Source organism: Chenopodium quinoa, unplaced genomic scaffold (genome assembly GCF_001683475.1).
Source record: "Chenopodium quinoa cultivar QQ74 unplaced genomic scaffold, ASM168347v1, whole genome shotgun sequence".
Taxonomy (NCBI): Eukaryota; Viridiplantae; Streptophyta; class Magnoliopsida; order Caryophyllales; family Amaranthaceae; genus Chenopodium; species Chenopodium quinoa.
In genome coordinates, this window is record NW_018745454.1 from 853375 (window position 1) to 868237 (window position 14863).

Genomic DNA, 14863 nt, shown 5'->3' on the forward strand with positions numbered 1-14863 from the left:
TCTCTCCGTCCCTAGATTACATTCCTACTTCTAGCATTTATTTCTAGGGACGGAGGGAGTAAGACTTAAAGAGGTCATTTCTAGTATTAGCGTACTTCTTTCGAACTAACCACCTACGTTGAAACTTGAAAGAGCCTAAGAGATTCAGTTTAGAAATCAGTATTTGCTATTGCCTATAAAACAAAAATCAGCTTGACAGTAGAATTTACATTTGCACAATACACCGGATCACATCAATTTCACATAACCTCGTTAATACTACCTCTGTCCCTATTTAAATCACATTGTTTGTGAGTCACAAAGTCCAAAGTGGAAATGTTGATGAAGAGAGTACTTGTATGCGGATCCAACTATAATAAGGGTACAAACGAGGTAATACATTTGTCTAAATAACTTAAACTTGGAAAGGCACCGGGTTTCTTTCAGGCCATGACTCGATTTTCTGGAAATATTTAGCTGGGATAGCGCCATCAAAGCCTTCTGTCAGTATTACCCCATTTTCAGACTTGTAAAACTTCATTCCATCTGCCAAGGTAAGACATGGTGAAAAAAATTCCATCAGATTTGATCAGGGGGTCTATGCTGTCACTAATTACTTTTGACAAGCTATGAGCAGCAGAGTTATAGATATAAAATACGGAAACCTGGAAGTGTACCTTCCATTGCTTTCTTGGTGTCTATGAAGATTATCATGTCAACATCACGCCTAAAACCTGGAAAAATGGCCCAAAACACGTCATTGTAGCTTCATGGCAAGTAATACGAGGAATTTTTAACACATCACATTGATCACATTAGTAATTATGTTATCATTTTTGCAGAATTTCTCGTGTACAATATAACAATATACTCCGTATAGGGATAACAATACTGCTCACAGTGTGGTGAGAAAATTATGAGAAATAAATCAGTAAAAGAAACCATGCAGAAGATTTGCAGAGACCTTAATGGTCCAGAGGAAATCACAAGACATTAAAAAACTGATCAGGAAAACTCTCCATATACAGTATACATACCACTTTTTACTTCTCCATCTGATGGTAAGCCACACGCAAAGTGAACGTGCAACCTGCTCATTCGCTTGAGACCAGATGCAAGAATAGATTGAAGAAGCCTCTTATATGTACCATGAACACAAACTACATATGAAAGAAATTTGAGTTATCTTCTCAAAAAGTAACTTGCCATCAAGCAATATGGGATCTGAGTCCTTAAGCGTAGTGCATACCAGGGATCTCTTCAGCAGAAAGGATCGGCTTCAATAAACTCTCACTCTCTACAGACTGAATAACCAAAGAGAGAAGAAATAACAGTGAATCAGATGTTACAAAAAAGAGTTTATCAAGAAACATATATTGTTTTTAGAAAGAAAATAAAACGACAAAGCACTAGGTGGATTTTCCCCAAGCTCCAAAGACTACTCCCTAAAAACCTCACATGGAATTGGAAAGCCAAGGGTCATGGCCATATTGCTTTTGCGGTTCTGCCAATGCCCATGGGTAAGAAAGCTTGAAACAAGTTTGGATGGCAATACTTGAAAACCTAACTTTAAAGGATTTGCCTCTACGTTCCCATAAATTACATAGCAAAGAACAAAGAGGCCATTTTGCACACAAATTTTAGCCTCCAAAAAAAAACTTAAAACCCAATTCATCATATTCTTCCCTCTCCCCCAAACACCAAGTATTTGTTATCATTCAATTCCCCTTCATTGCTATAATATCCTCATGGACCTCACAGCTTCAACCCCAGGCCAAATATCCTCAACTTTTACATACTACCTTCCCCATTCTTCTGCCTGCAAGTGCAACACACTACATTCCTCACTCCAGCTGCCAGTTTATTTCCCATTGAGAATGCCCAAATCATCTGCTGACCTTAAGTCACAGTAAACCTGATCCCATTTTCACCACCATAATAACCAGAAAGGACACAATAACAGCATATTTAAAAATGTATATGAATATCTGTCAGCTAACCATAACAATGATGAGCCGTAAATGGTTAGATTTGACCAGCAAGACTCCAGATTAAAATCCTTCATGGTCAATTCTACTACCAAAGGAGCATCCTGGGAGCTGAACTAATGAGACAGGGAGCTAGTAGGAAACTTGTGCACTACAAGCTATAAATGGTTAAATTTGACCAGCAAGGCTCCAGATTAAGAGCTTCATGGTCAATTCTACTACCAAAGGAGAGCTTGGGAACTGAACTAATGAGACAGAGAGTTAGTAGAAAACTTGTGCACTACCAAGGACATCAACTCTAAACAGCACAATGAGGATATAATTGTTAGTGGAAGGGACTGTTGGGTGGGAAAGGTAGGAGACCTAGGAGTGAGCTGGCCAGCAGATGGAGGTTGTTAGGGGTGAAGGGCTATAGAGAGAGGGAACAAGAAAAAAAAAGGTTGACAACAAGATAAAGATAAAATTGTCGGTGATGGGTTCAATAAGACGCTATAATGAGGGTGCTGAGAAAGGGACACTTGCATTGAGGGATTAAGGAGATTTTATTCCTGACCACATCACCGACAAAATACAACAACATCAACAACAACAACAACCAAAAAAAAAAACAGCATATGATTGCCCTTCCCAATCAAACAAACACATTCTGTAAGTTAAGGGTTTCCTTTCCTTTTCCCTTCTTTATCTGTCTCTCCTATTTTAACCAAACAAAGCCATACTAGGAACAAAGTATATGTAGCATGGCAATGAAAAAAGATTGTTACTTCCATTTTGAATTCACGAAATAATTATCCATTTCCACCTATAATTGTATATCTTCCCCTTTAATTTCAAAAAATCCTCCATTATTTCCAAGATGATTCAAGTCTATTTAAATTAGCTTATGAACTGAACTAAAGTAGAATCCAACAATCTAGGTCTTCTCCATTAGTCCAGAGCATTGAAAGGATCAGGAAACGAAACTTGATATTGACTCAAGGAGCAGTTCTTGACAATTTTTTCTAGATTAATACACAATAATACTACGGCAAAAATAGCTAACCTTTAAAGTATGACCTTGGTTTGCACGTATCCACAGCTCTCCATCCTCTTCCAAAAGGCCGAGCCTCTGCTTATTGTCTATCCTTACAACCTGAAAAATTTGCATATCAGTGTGAAAGTGTACTGAGAACAAAAGAACTAAATGAATCAATGCCAAAGACAAAGTATGAGCTATTATATGAATAAAATAAAATAAAGCCTTGAATTTATTTGCATTTGTTTACAGAGCCAAGAAAATAAAAACCCCAAATAACTTGTATGCTTAGATTCTAAAAGAGAACCTATTCAAGTAACTTGTTGGGTTTCAAATCGGCAAAGTTTTTGGTACATTGTACTCCGTAATACATATGTACTTGTATCAAATTTGGATAAAAAAAATATAGTCTAATAAAAGGAAATACAATGCCTAAAAATGTATCATATTAATAACTATTGCTTGTCTTTTTTTTTTTTTTTTTTTCGAAAAGGGGAGGTGAGAGATTGGAAATACTTAGGGTTTAAGGGAGAGGGGGAGGGAGAGAGATTGGAAATACGAAGTATAATGATAAAAAAAATGGAACTTCAAAATCTTTTCACATCAGCAGAATTTATAGAAATGAATACATCAGACTTCTGGTCATAAATAAGGGGTAGGAAGGCACAAAAATTGAAGGGGAAAGATTCAAGGACACGTATAATAGATAAACTATAAAAATATGTCTATGATGGTTGATCATATGAAATGCTCAATGAATAAGGCAGGAATGAAGAAAATTGTGAATTGTGCCAAAGGCTTAAATGAAATATGGAAACACAGCAGAACTATAATCCAATCATAAAATACATATCAACTTTCAACTTATCTTACAAGATTGGGTGATCATCAATGCGTGAGAAAAATAGCGATGGGACTTACTTCTCTAATTTCATCAATAGAATGTGAGCTTAATGGGATATTTGACCTTGTTTTCATGTTCAGCTTCAATAAATCTTGAAGCTTGACATATCCATCACTACGCATGTCCAAATTCAGCTCCGTTGCATTATGCCTCAATATACGTACCCTAATAACACAAAATGTTTGATTATGTTTCCAAATCCAATACAAAAACAACAAAATGTTAACAGTCTTGAGCCTTATGAAAAAGGGTTGCAATGTTTATAAGGGGAAAAAAAAAGTTTTCAGAATGCAAAGGAGATAATGTATAAATAAAAAAGGTTGTGTAGAACTTACAACAGTCTACCAAGAGTATCAGTTCTATCTGAAGTACCAATTGGAGCACCACGACAACGACCACGACCACGGCCTCTTGATCCGCCACGATTGCCTCTCGTGTCTCCATGTTCTCTTCCTCCAGCTAAACTGCAGATTACAAAAACAATAACACAAAAATTAAAATAAGAATTTTTTGACCTATAAAAATGATCTGATTGAAAAATAATGTTCATCCAATCACTCTATAAAGAATCTTTATCAATACGACAATTGGTTCTCAATTCCTAATATACAAATTGAATAAAAATCACTAGGTACATGACTTAAACTAACAAAAGTAAATATAATCCAGATAATTGTTTTACTTCACATATTTATCAATGAACTTTAAAAATAAACATAGAGGATAAAAGAGACAAACCTCGGTATATCGCGAGCAAAAGAAGAGAAGAAGAAGCTACTGCTTTCTCTGCCTACATCCATTGTAAGGAGAGAGAATTGTCGCGGAGGGAGAAGATGAAGAAAAAATGGGTAATTGATAACCTTTGATGCTACTGTTACCGGCAATCTTCGGAGCATTAATGTTCCTATAGAAGGGAGTCATAAGATCATACATTCATACCACATAGAAGTCATAGTATAACACAATAATACAGTAGTTCAACATTTTATACACTACAAAATTCCATACCCATATAAATTAATCATCAATTTTGAAAAATTAATAGTCTTTACTAACCCATACCCATAAACAAAAATTCCCAGCATATATAATCAATAACACAAATTGAATGTTCCTATAGAAGGGAGTCATAAGATCATACATTCACACCACATAGAAGTCATAGTATAACACAATAATACAGTAATTCAACATTTTATACACTACAAAATTCCATACCCATATAAATTAATCATCAATTTTAAAAAATTAATAGTCTTTACTAAATACTAACCCATACCCATAAACAAAATTCCCAGCATATAAAATCAATAACACAAATTGAGTTAAATAAATTCGCAAAGGTGGGTTTAAGAACACCCAATTGAAATTGCAATTTGATAAAAGCTTACAATATGAACTAATGATCAACATAACTACATTATAATTGAGTAAATGAAATTTCAATGATTCCCATATTATGTAATTAATCATATTATTCAATTAATTGCATCAATTAAAACAAGGTGTATAGTGAATTGAACAAAATAAAAAACTTATAAAACTAAGATTAGGGGCATACCGTAGGCCGATTGGCGGCGTAGACGGCGGGGGAAGGCAGCTGGGTGGCCGGTACGGCGGCGAGTGGCAGCGGGAAGGCGTGATGTGTGTGAACAACCAATAAAAGGAATTTAGGGAAACCAATTTATTTCTGCAATTAATCCCTTGTTTGGTGATTTAAGATTTTAAGGAGTATCTTAGGATTTAACTTGTTTTCTTTAATCCCTGGCTTCCTATCAAACAAACTCTCCTTAATCTCTCGGTTGTTCGGTTCACAAAATTTACAATATAGGGTTTACAATATAAATTTATCTACTTTCTTTCACAAAAAAAAAAAAAAAAAAAAAAAAAAAAAAAAAAAAAAAAACAGATTTTTTAAGCAGAGTAGGTTTTTTTTTTTTTTATTTTTTTTTATTTTTTTTTATCTATCTATTTTGTTCGGAATAAATAATACTCCGTATGTACTACAAAGTATGGGGTACAAGGTCGCCAATCTTGCTAGACTTGCTAGTGTACAAGCTCTGAACAAGCAAGAGGTGCCAAGAGGAGAAAACATACATGACATTTATTGCCAAAAAATGCTCAGTGATCCAAGATGGGAAGTGAAAGTAGCTTATGTGTATCGTAAAGGAAATAGAGCGCTGGATTGGTTGGCAAACCGCGGAGTCATTCAAAACTCTCAACTTGGGTTTTTCAATAATGAGGTTCCGGTTGAGTTTGGTCGTGTACCATGCTTTGTCCCTCCGTAAGTAGCTTTTATTTTTGCTTTGTTGGTTTGTTATTTTTTTTTTCTTTTTTTCTTGTCTTTGCTCTTTGTACCTCTTCTACAAAAAAATAAAAATAAAAATAAAAATGGTATGGGGTTTAGTCTCCGAAGAGTTGGATTTGGCTCATACCAAAATTCATAGGTATCAAGTATGGAGTAAAAGAATAAAATTTCATTCTATGAGCAAACCAAACCTATTATATTAAGAGTCAAGTTCAAAATTTATACTCCTTAACACATTAATTTCATTCCTCCCTCCAAGTTCTAACCCTGTTGCTAGTGAACAAATATCACACATTTACACGTCCACAAATGACAAACCATGAAATCATAGTGAATTAGTGACAAGTCAATTTAATTAATCAAAATTGCAAAGGATGCACAAAGCCAAAAAAAGCTACACAACAATAGTTTCTGAAACGGGTAACCGGAGCTTCCAGTCACCCTCACAAACACCACCATTTCAAATTCTAAACACTCACTAGTCACTTCCTCTTCTCTACTCACTCATTCCCTCCTTTCTTCTTCTTCCTCACATCCCTTTCTTCGCCCACATTTTCTCTATCCTCCCCAAACCAAAGCACACACTCCCACAAATTAAAGCACTCATCTTTTTTCACCCTTAACCTTTTCACCTCAAACCCAGAAAAAAATGAAGCTAATCCATTGTTTTCTCCTCCTTTTTCTACCCCTTTTTCTCATATTCCCACCAACTGTTTGTGAAAATGCCGAGCTGAAGACCCTCATTGATATCAAAACCTCTGTTGACCCACATCATACATTTCTTTCTTCTTGGACTGTTAATGGGGATCCTTGCAGTGGTACATTTGAGGGTGTTGCTTGCAATGAGTTTGGCAAAGTTGCTAACATTTCATTGCAGGGTAAAGGGCTTGATGGGGTTTTACCTGCTGCCATTGGTGAACTTAAGAGCTTATCTGGGTTGTATCTGCATTTCAATAGGTTGAGTGGTGAGATTCCTAAAGAAATTGCTGGGTTGACTCAGCTTACTGATCTGTATTTGGATGTCAATTACTTCAGTGGCAGCATTCCTGAACAAATTGGAAACATGTCTAATTTGCAAGGTCGGTTGTCTAATTTTCTATCTGATTTCAATATGTTATTTAGTATTCGTATTGGATACGACTTGGCTATTTTGTGAAAACTTTCCATAAATGTCGCGTTATATGAAGTGTCATGAGTGTTTAAGGATCCAACACTGGTACTTGAGGTGAAATGAAGAGAATATGTAACATTGTTATTATTTCTTTCCTTTTCCTTACCTTTGTTTCATTATAATCATGGTTTCTAGAAAATGCATATATATTTGTACTTGTCAATTTGTACATGTGATTGGAATTGCTAATTTTGATATATGCATCTGTAATTCACAAAGTAGGAAGCAAAAAGGAAATTTGTTCTTGCTTATTAGAAAGGTTTTTGTTTTGCATTTTGCAGTATTCGAAATGGGTTTTGAAGGTAACTCAAAGTGTTTCAATTTGCTTGTCTTATATTGCAGTGTTGCAGCTATGCTATAATAAGCTAAGTGGGAATGTGCCAACACAGATAGGTTCTCTCAAGAAGCTTAATGTTCTTGCTTTGCAGTATAATCAGTTAACTGGTGCTATTCCTGCTAGTTTGGGAGATTTAGATATGTTAACCAGGTTGGATTTAAGCTTCAATAGGTTGTTTGGTCCGATTCCAGTCAAGTTAGCTGAAGCACCCTTGTTGCGAATTCTTGATGTTCGAAACAATACTCTTTCTGGCAATGTGCCTGCTGGTAATGTGAATTTCTACTCCATCTATTTAGTCAAGATTTGCTCAGTAAGTTAGCAGATGATTGGGAAAGCAAGGAACTAACATAAATTCTATAAATTGCAGCTCTGCATAGATTGAGTGATGAATTCCAATATGAGAACAATCCAGGTTTATGTGGAGTTGGGTTCGTTTCCTTAAGAGTTTGCTCTGACTCTGACAACCAAAGCAAGAATAAACCCGAAGCTTTTACACCAAGTTCTTCTGGGTTCGCAAGGAAAGATCTACCTGAATCAGCAAATCTCCCCTCAAATTGCAGCGGCTCGCAGTGCTCAAAATCTTCCAAGTCCTCCCATGCTGGTATTATTTGTGGGGTTGTTGCAATTGCGTTGATCACTGTTATTGGTCTTTCAATGTTCTCAATGTACCGCCGCAGAAAACAAAAGATTGGAACCAACTTGGATATTACTGATGGTCGGCTTAGCACTGACCAGGCTAAGGATGTTCACAGGAGAAGTGCTGCACCTCTTATTAGTCTTGAGTATTCAAATGGGTGGGATCCTCTGGGAAAAGGTTCACAGGAATTATTTGAGAATTATATGTTCAATTTGGAGGATGTGGAGTCTGCTACCCAGCACTTTTCTGAAGTGAATTTCCTAGGGCGGAGCAATTACTCAGCTGTTTACAAAGGAGTGTTAAGAGATGGATCTATAGTTGCTATCAAGCGCATAGCCAAGACAGGCTGCAAGACTGATGAAGCAGAATTCTTGAAGGGATTGAAGATCCTGACTTCCTTGCAGCACGGAAATCTTGTCAGACTGAGAGGATTTTGCTGCTCAAAGGGGAGGGGAGAGTGTTTTCTAATCTATGATTTTGTTCCTAACGGAAACTTGCTTCAGTATCTCGACTTAAAGGATGGCACCGACAAAGTTCTCAATTGGTCTACTAGAGTTTCCATTATCAAGGGCATTGCCAAAGGTTAGTGCGAGGTTAACTCCCCTTGATTGCTACATCTGTCATTCATGTTATATTTTGAGTTACATACGCCTATGTTGTGTGCATGGTCTAAGGGCTAAACTTTACTCAAGAAAGAGTCTTAACTGGGGTGTTGTCAATTAGATGCAGTTCTTGTATAAGTGTTTTTAAGTCTTACTTTTAAAAATATGGATCTTCTTATCACAAATAAACCCCAACAAACTTTACTACATAGTTGGAGGAGAATTTTGGAGGAAAGCTTGAATCTTTGCCTGATGAGCAAGATGAATAATTAGGGTATTCTGACCAACTTATATATATTAGTAATATCATTTGAAGTTCACTAATTTTTCCATTTTACTTCTTTTCTTATCAGGTGTTGATTATATACACACCCCACAGGGGAGTAAACCTGCTTTGGTTCACCAAAATATATCGGCTGAAAAAGTGTTGATAGACTGGCGCCTTACTCCACTACTCGTGGGATCTTGCCTCTACAAGCTCCTTGCCGATGACATTGTCTTTTCAATGCTGAAAGCCAGTGCAGCCATGGGTTACCTTGCTCCGGAGTACACAACCACCGGAAAATTTACTGATAAGAGTGATGTATATGCTTTTGGCATAATCCTGTTCCAAATCCTCTCAGGTAAAACTAGAATTGACCAGTCAATTCGTCAAGGTGCTGAGTCTGGAAGATTTGAAGAGTTCATTGATGCAAACCTACATGGGAAGTATTCAGAATCTGAAGCTACTGAGCTTGGTAAAATAGCTTTACTTTGCACCCACGAACTCCCTCATCAAAGGCCATCAATAAACACTGTGAGACAAGAATTAAGTCTGCTTGATGACAGTTCTTGAACTAGGAGATTATTTTCTTGCCCTGAGTTTTTCCAATTAGTGACAAATGGGCAAATGCTAACTGCCGGCTAATCTCATTTGCGGTGTATAAGTCATTGTTGTAGCTTAAGGTAGTTTGTAAGCTAGTCTGTTAGTCTGTTGCTGTTATAGAAATTTAGTGCAAGTGCCAAATGCACGACTGATGTTGTAATCTAATTAAAATTTTCAGGTAGTTGTCCTCACTACTTCAATAGTCAATTAGTCACTAGTCACTACTTGTGTTGTTGTACTGTTGTATGAATCTTGTTTCTCCCACTCGCTAGATTGATGCAGTATTGTTGCATAAATCTTGTTTTGAATAAATCCAAGGCTGAAATTTATCTACTTTGGCATTGCCTTTTTTTTACTTTTTGGCTTAAAACAGTACAACATAATAGCCATAGTAATCGATACGCATAAATACATGTTAACATTAACTAGCTCACATTAATATAAAGATAGATTTTTAAAATCTGCACTTTTAACACATAAAAAGTCACGTTGGTCTCACAATAACTACTACGGATTACTCCGTAGATGAAATTGTCTCACACAGGACTTTTCTACATCGGGTCCATGCCAGTCTTTTCTTCAAATGCATGTACAGAACTTCATATTTAAGGAATTTAATTTGGTTCACTGTTTGAAGTGCAATAGATCAGGTTCATTATTGACAAAAGTTAATAGCAGGAGAATTGCATGTGATATAGGTATGTGACAAAAAGATATGTACAGGTTGAAATTTAGTAAACATTTCACATTTGGAGTAAGCATCATCATTAAGTGTTTGAGTGGAATTACATAGAAGTGAAGAACTCATATTGGGGGCCCATTATGACTGGAGAAAGCTACTGTCCTAATAACTACTGCCCATGTGAGTTATGGGCCCATTACAGCCCTCTTTACCAATATGACAGAACTCAGAAAAAAACACTGTATTACTGATGTTTTTAACCATTTGCCTTCATTTAAAAAAAAAAAACATGAAATTTTTTTGATGACAAATTCCTATTTCCTACCCTACCAAAAAATAATAGGGAGTAGTTATCAAGATTAATTAATATAATGAAATAAGTAAAGTAAAGATTGAAGTGAGCGTGAAGAAAGAGAAAAAACTTAGGGCTTGTAATTACTTCCTTCTTCACTTATTATCTTTCACAAAATGATTAGAAAATAATACAGTATAAATGATAGAATAGATGGACATCAGGACATCAAATGTGATAGTAGTTGAAATATTTAAAATTTGGTTGGTTCTATTTAAAGAGAGGAAAAAAACAAAAACATCAATTGAAGACTATTTAGGGAATACATGTGTTAAATACGGGACCGTGTCACACCCATCATCAAGAGAGAGCCCAAACATAAAAGAGGTTTCATCTTAAAACCATATGGTTTTGATTATAAGAGTAGCTTCTTAGCCTTGTTAAATATATAACTATGTAACACTTAAATCAATTGTTCGAAAAATTCACGTGTCAACAAGGTATTATATTGAGTGATAGAAGTTAATTAGTTGTTTGGCCTTTAACCAGCCCGAGTGTTAAGACTAAACATGTGGTCTAAGTAGTATGATCTGCACTACAGCAGTATAGCTTCTACTCCTAATATAATCTAGCAAGTTTTCTTCCTAATCTTCAATGCTATAAATATAATGAGAATAATTCATTAACTCTTAAATGCAATAGTTCCCATAATTGGTAAATTACCTTGCAAATATTGCATATATCTCCATGTTCAAATATACAAATGTAGACAATTTTTTATCAGCTCAACATGTGAATGGACAAAAATTGCCCTAAGATGATAAATGTGAAGACATTTTTTTGTCTTCATCATTGGAAAATTGACAAAAAGAAGAATCTAAAATTCACACATACACAGAATTTTTTTTGTTCTCTCTTTTGCATAGTTGCATGTGAACATTTTTTGTCTTATTTTTAACTAGTGGTTTTGTCCCTGCTTTCTTTCACAATTTAAGCTCTCCTTTTCATACTAGTCTGATCAATTTCACAAGTTATGTTCTACTGAGACTGCTGGAAAAATCTTCCAGTATACATTTGCAACAATTTGAACTTGAAATCCTAAAATCTTGGTTGTGATATTTCCTGAGTATAATATGAATTAACAGGAAGATAAATTTCAGCCTCATTATCTTGGACACTTGTAACATACAGGACATTTTTGGTCAAGTCTGATGTTAATCAATTTGAGACTGACAGACCATCAAGATTATTTTCTCTTACTGAAAATCTATGTTACTTTGAGACTTCATTTTACCATACATATTCATGTCAAAACTCGACACTTTGACTTGGGTATGACACTAAGACACTTTATTTTGGACCAAACTCAGGCGAAAATCTCATAAGATGACCATGTCTAACACTCAGATGCATACCTATGGTCATAGTAACATTGGGGAAATACTGAACATGCATATTGATCTATGGTCACACATAAGATCAGCTGCTTGAAGACGAATGACAGCAGCAGTTAATTGGGGGATTATGAATTCCATTTCTTTTATCTTAATTTCATCTGACTAACATTCTAGCCTGGCATTATGGTTTCTACAATTTATAATCTCTGCCCTGAATCAAAGTGCAAGCAAAAAAATAAAAAAATCAAAATGATGAGACTAATTTTGCACAAGTATTATGGATGGACAATTGGACATTAAGTATTGTCGCCAACCTTCAAAAAGTGACTATTAACATCATATTTGGTTTATAATTACATTTACATTAAGCTTCTGCAATCTGCATGCATATCTGTATAGTATAAATGGAATATATACATACATACATTCGATGATTAATAGAATGAAGTCGTACCTAACTAGTTTACTAGTTCCAGCTCTGTGATTTCTGATTCCAACTTCAAGCTGAATCCTGAAGCACTGAAGTTGTCCAACAAAGAATAGACCTCTCCAGTATGAGGATGAGAATTATCTCTAACAAGAAACTCTTGGACTGCTCCATTGATTTCAATAGAACTGCAACCAGGAAGTTTCTTCAATGCTTTGTTCTCCATTACAGATCTAATCCTGCTAACATCTTCCCACATGCCAAATCCAGCATACATGTTAGACAGAAGCACATAAGAGCCCGAGTTCCTAGAATCAAGCCTCATAAGGTGCTCGGCAACCTGCTGCCCTAAATTTAAATCTCCATACTTAATACAAGCACTAAGCAATGTCCTCCAAATGATGTCATTTGGTTCAATAGGCATCTCGTCTACAAACATCTTCGCTTCTTTTAGGTATCCAGCTCGACTGAGGATGTCAACCATGCATCCATAGTGCTGAAGCTTTGGCTCCAATTTATGCACTCTCCTCATCAGTTCGAAACACATTTTTCCTTCCTTCACTAAACCAGCATGACCACAAGCATTTAGCAGACCAATGAATGTAATATCATCAGGCTTCAGAAGGAGTTTATGCATCTCCATGAAAAGCTCAAATGCCAATTCACCTAAGCCATGAACAGCTAACCCTCCTATCATGGCATTCCAATGATCAACATCTTTCCATTCCAAGCTCTCAAATACCTGAATTGCACTATCAATGCTGCCACACTTTGAATACATATCTATAAGAGCCACGGCCAGACTCCCATCAATGGTAATTCCAATGGTCTGAATATAGGAATGCACAGCAATTCCCTCATCAACCTGTCCTAATTGAGCAATGGCAGAAAGAACTAAAGAGAGCGTAATTCTATCAGGGAACAAATAGTCCATTTGTAATAGACCATGGAAGAATTTCAGTACTTCGAGGAAATTTCCATTTTGAACATATCCAGCCATCATGACATTGCAAACCACTATATCCTTTCCATGGGCTTGATCAAACAAATTCCTAGCAATGTCAAGAGTACCGATCTTTGCATAACCATCGATCATTGTGGCCCAAGTGATTACATCTCTTTTAGGCATTCGGTTAAATAAATCATGGGCAACTTCCATTTGTTTGCATTTCACAAGTCCATGAATCATCAAATTCCAAGTAACCATATCCCTCTTAGGCATTACCTCAAACAACTCCCAAGCTTTATCAAGCTCATCTTCGAATTGTGTATAACCACCAATCATAGAATTCCAAGATATCAAATTCTTGTCTCTGATCGGCATACAATCAAACAACTCCCTAGCAAGGCTCAAAAACCCTGTTTTCACATACCCATCAATCATCGCATTATAAGAAACCGAATCTCTCTTGGGCATTCTATCAAACACTTGGCGTGCAAGCTCAACACACCCACATTTCACATACAAAGATATCAAACAATTTTGCAGATACAATTCCGACCCAAAATCCAATTTTTTCAACAACCCATGAATCTGCATCCCTTCTTTCAAAAACCCAGATCGAGAACAAGCTTTCAGAACCAAAGAAAACGAGTATTTATCAACACAAACACCATTCTCAATCATGAAACTGAAGATGAAAAGACCCTCCTTTGGTTCAAAATTACCAGCAGAAACTGACTTAATAACCAAATTAAAAAGAAAAGGATCGAAACGGGTTTCTGGGTTCGAAATCAAATTATGTTGCGACAACATTAGGAATCGAGCAAAGAGGATTAAAGGAGAATAAGGAGAAGAAGAGAAATTGAGGATAATTTTATGGGTAAGATTAGGGTTTTTGATGAACCCAGTTGTAATTAGGCGAGCATGAATTTGTTTGATGTCGTTGAAGGTCTTGCAATGGTGGAGGAGAGAGAGTGTAGGAACAGTGGAGTTCCATGGTTGAATTGGATTTGCAGAGAGTAGTAGCATCAATTTTAGCGGGAAAATTAGCCCAACAAATTGTAACAGTGGATAAAATGCTGTTAATATGGTTATGATCTATAGATAGGGTCATAGGGCCATAGGCTGCTTGAGGTTCTTTCCCTACTATTTTGGGGAATATAACGACGGTCTGTTTTACTGGACTTATCTTGTTTGAAATTATTTTGTTGTATCAGCTGAACATAAGCCACAATCATTCGACCATGGCTTAAAATGTAGTATAATTTAAGCAATGCAATTCGAATTGACCACGTAAGTTTTATCCTACATTAGTT

At 36.0% G+C, this 14863-nt stretch overlaps 3 protein-coding genes across 3 annotated transcripts; 1 reads left to right on the top strand and 2 right to left on the bottom strand.

The window, feature by feature from the left end:
• Positions 1-162: 162 nt before the first annotated feature.
• LOC110713961 (tRNA 2'-phosphotransferase 1-like) lies at positions 163-5766 on the bottom strand. Its single transcript, XM_021892413.1, has 9 exons — positions 5448-5766; positions 4625-4790; positions 4222-4350; positions 3904-4051; positions 3010-3099; positions 1229-1283; positions 1017-1139; positions 657-713; positions 163-525 (listed from the first exon to the last, which is right to left on the bottom strand). Exons 2-9 carry the CDS (start codon positions 4780-4782, stop codon positions 395-397), a joined length of 891 nt encoding a protein of 296 aa, XP_021748105.1. The 5' UTR covers positions 4783-4790; positions 5448-5766; the 3' UTR covers positions 163-394.
• A 783-nt stretch (positions 5767-6549) lies between these two features.
• Positions 6550-10139, top strand: LOC110714250 (probable LRR receptor-like serine/threonine-protein kinase At1g34110). Its single transcript, XM_021892747.1, has 4 exons — positions 6550-7273; positions 7708-7968; positions 8070-8921; positions 9295-10139. The coding sequence occupies exons 1-4, from the start codon at positions 6844-6846 to the stop codon at positions 9774-9776; spliced, it is 2025 nt and encodes a 674-aa protein (XP_021748439.1). The 5' UTR covers positions 6550-6843; the 3' UTR covers positions 9777-10139.
• Positions 10140-12452: 2313 nt separating this feature from the next.
• LOC110714437 (pentatricopeptide repeat-containing protein At2g45350, chloroplastic-like) lies at positions 12453-14784 on the bottom strand. The gene has a single exon (XM_021892948.1). It carries the CDS (start codon positions 14574-14576, stop codon positions 12636-12638), a length of 1941 nt encoding a protein of 646 aa, XP_021748640.1. The 5' UTR covers positions 14577-14784; the 3' UTR covers positions 12453-12635.
• Between the last annotated feature and the right edge of the window lie 79 nt (positions 14785-14863).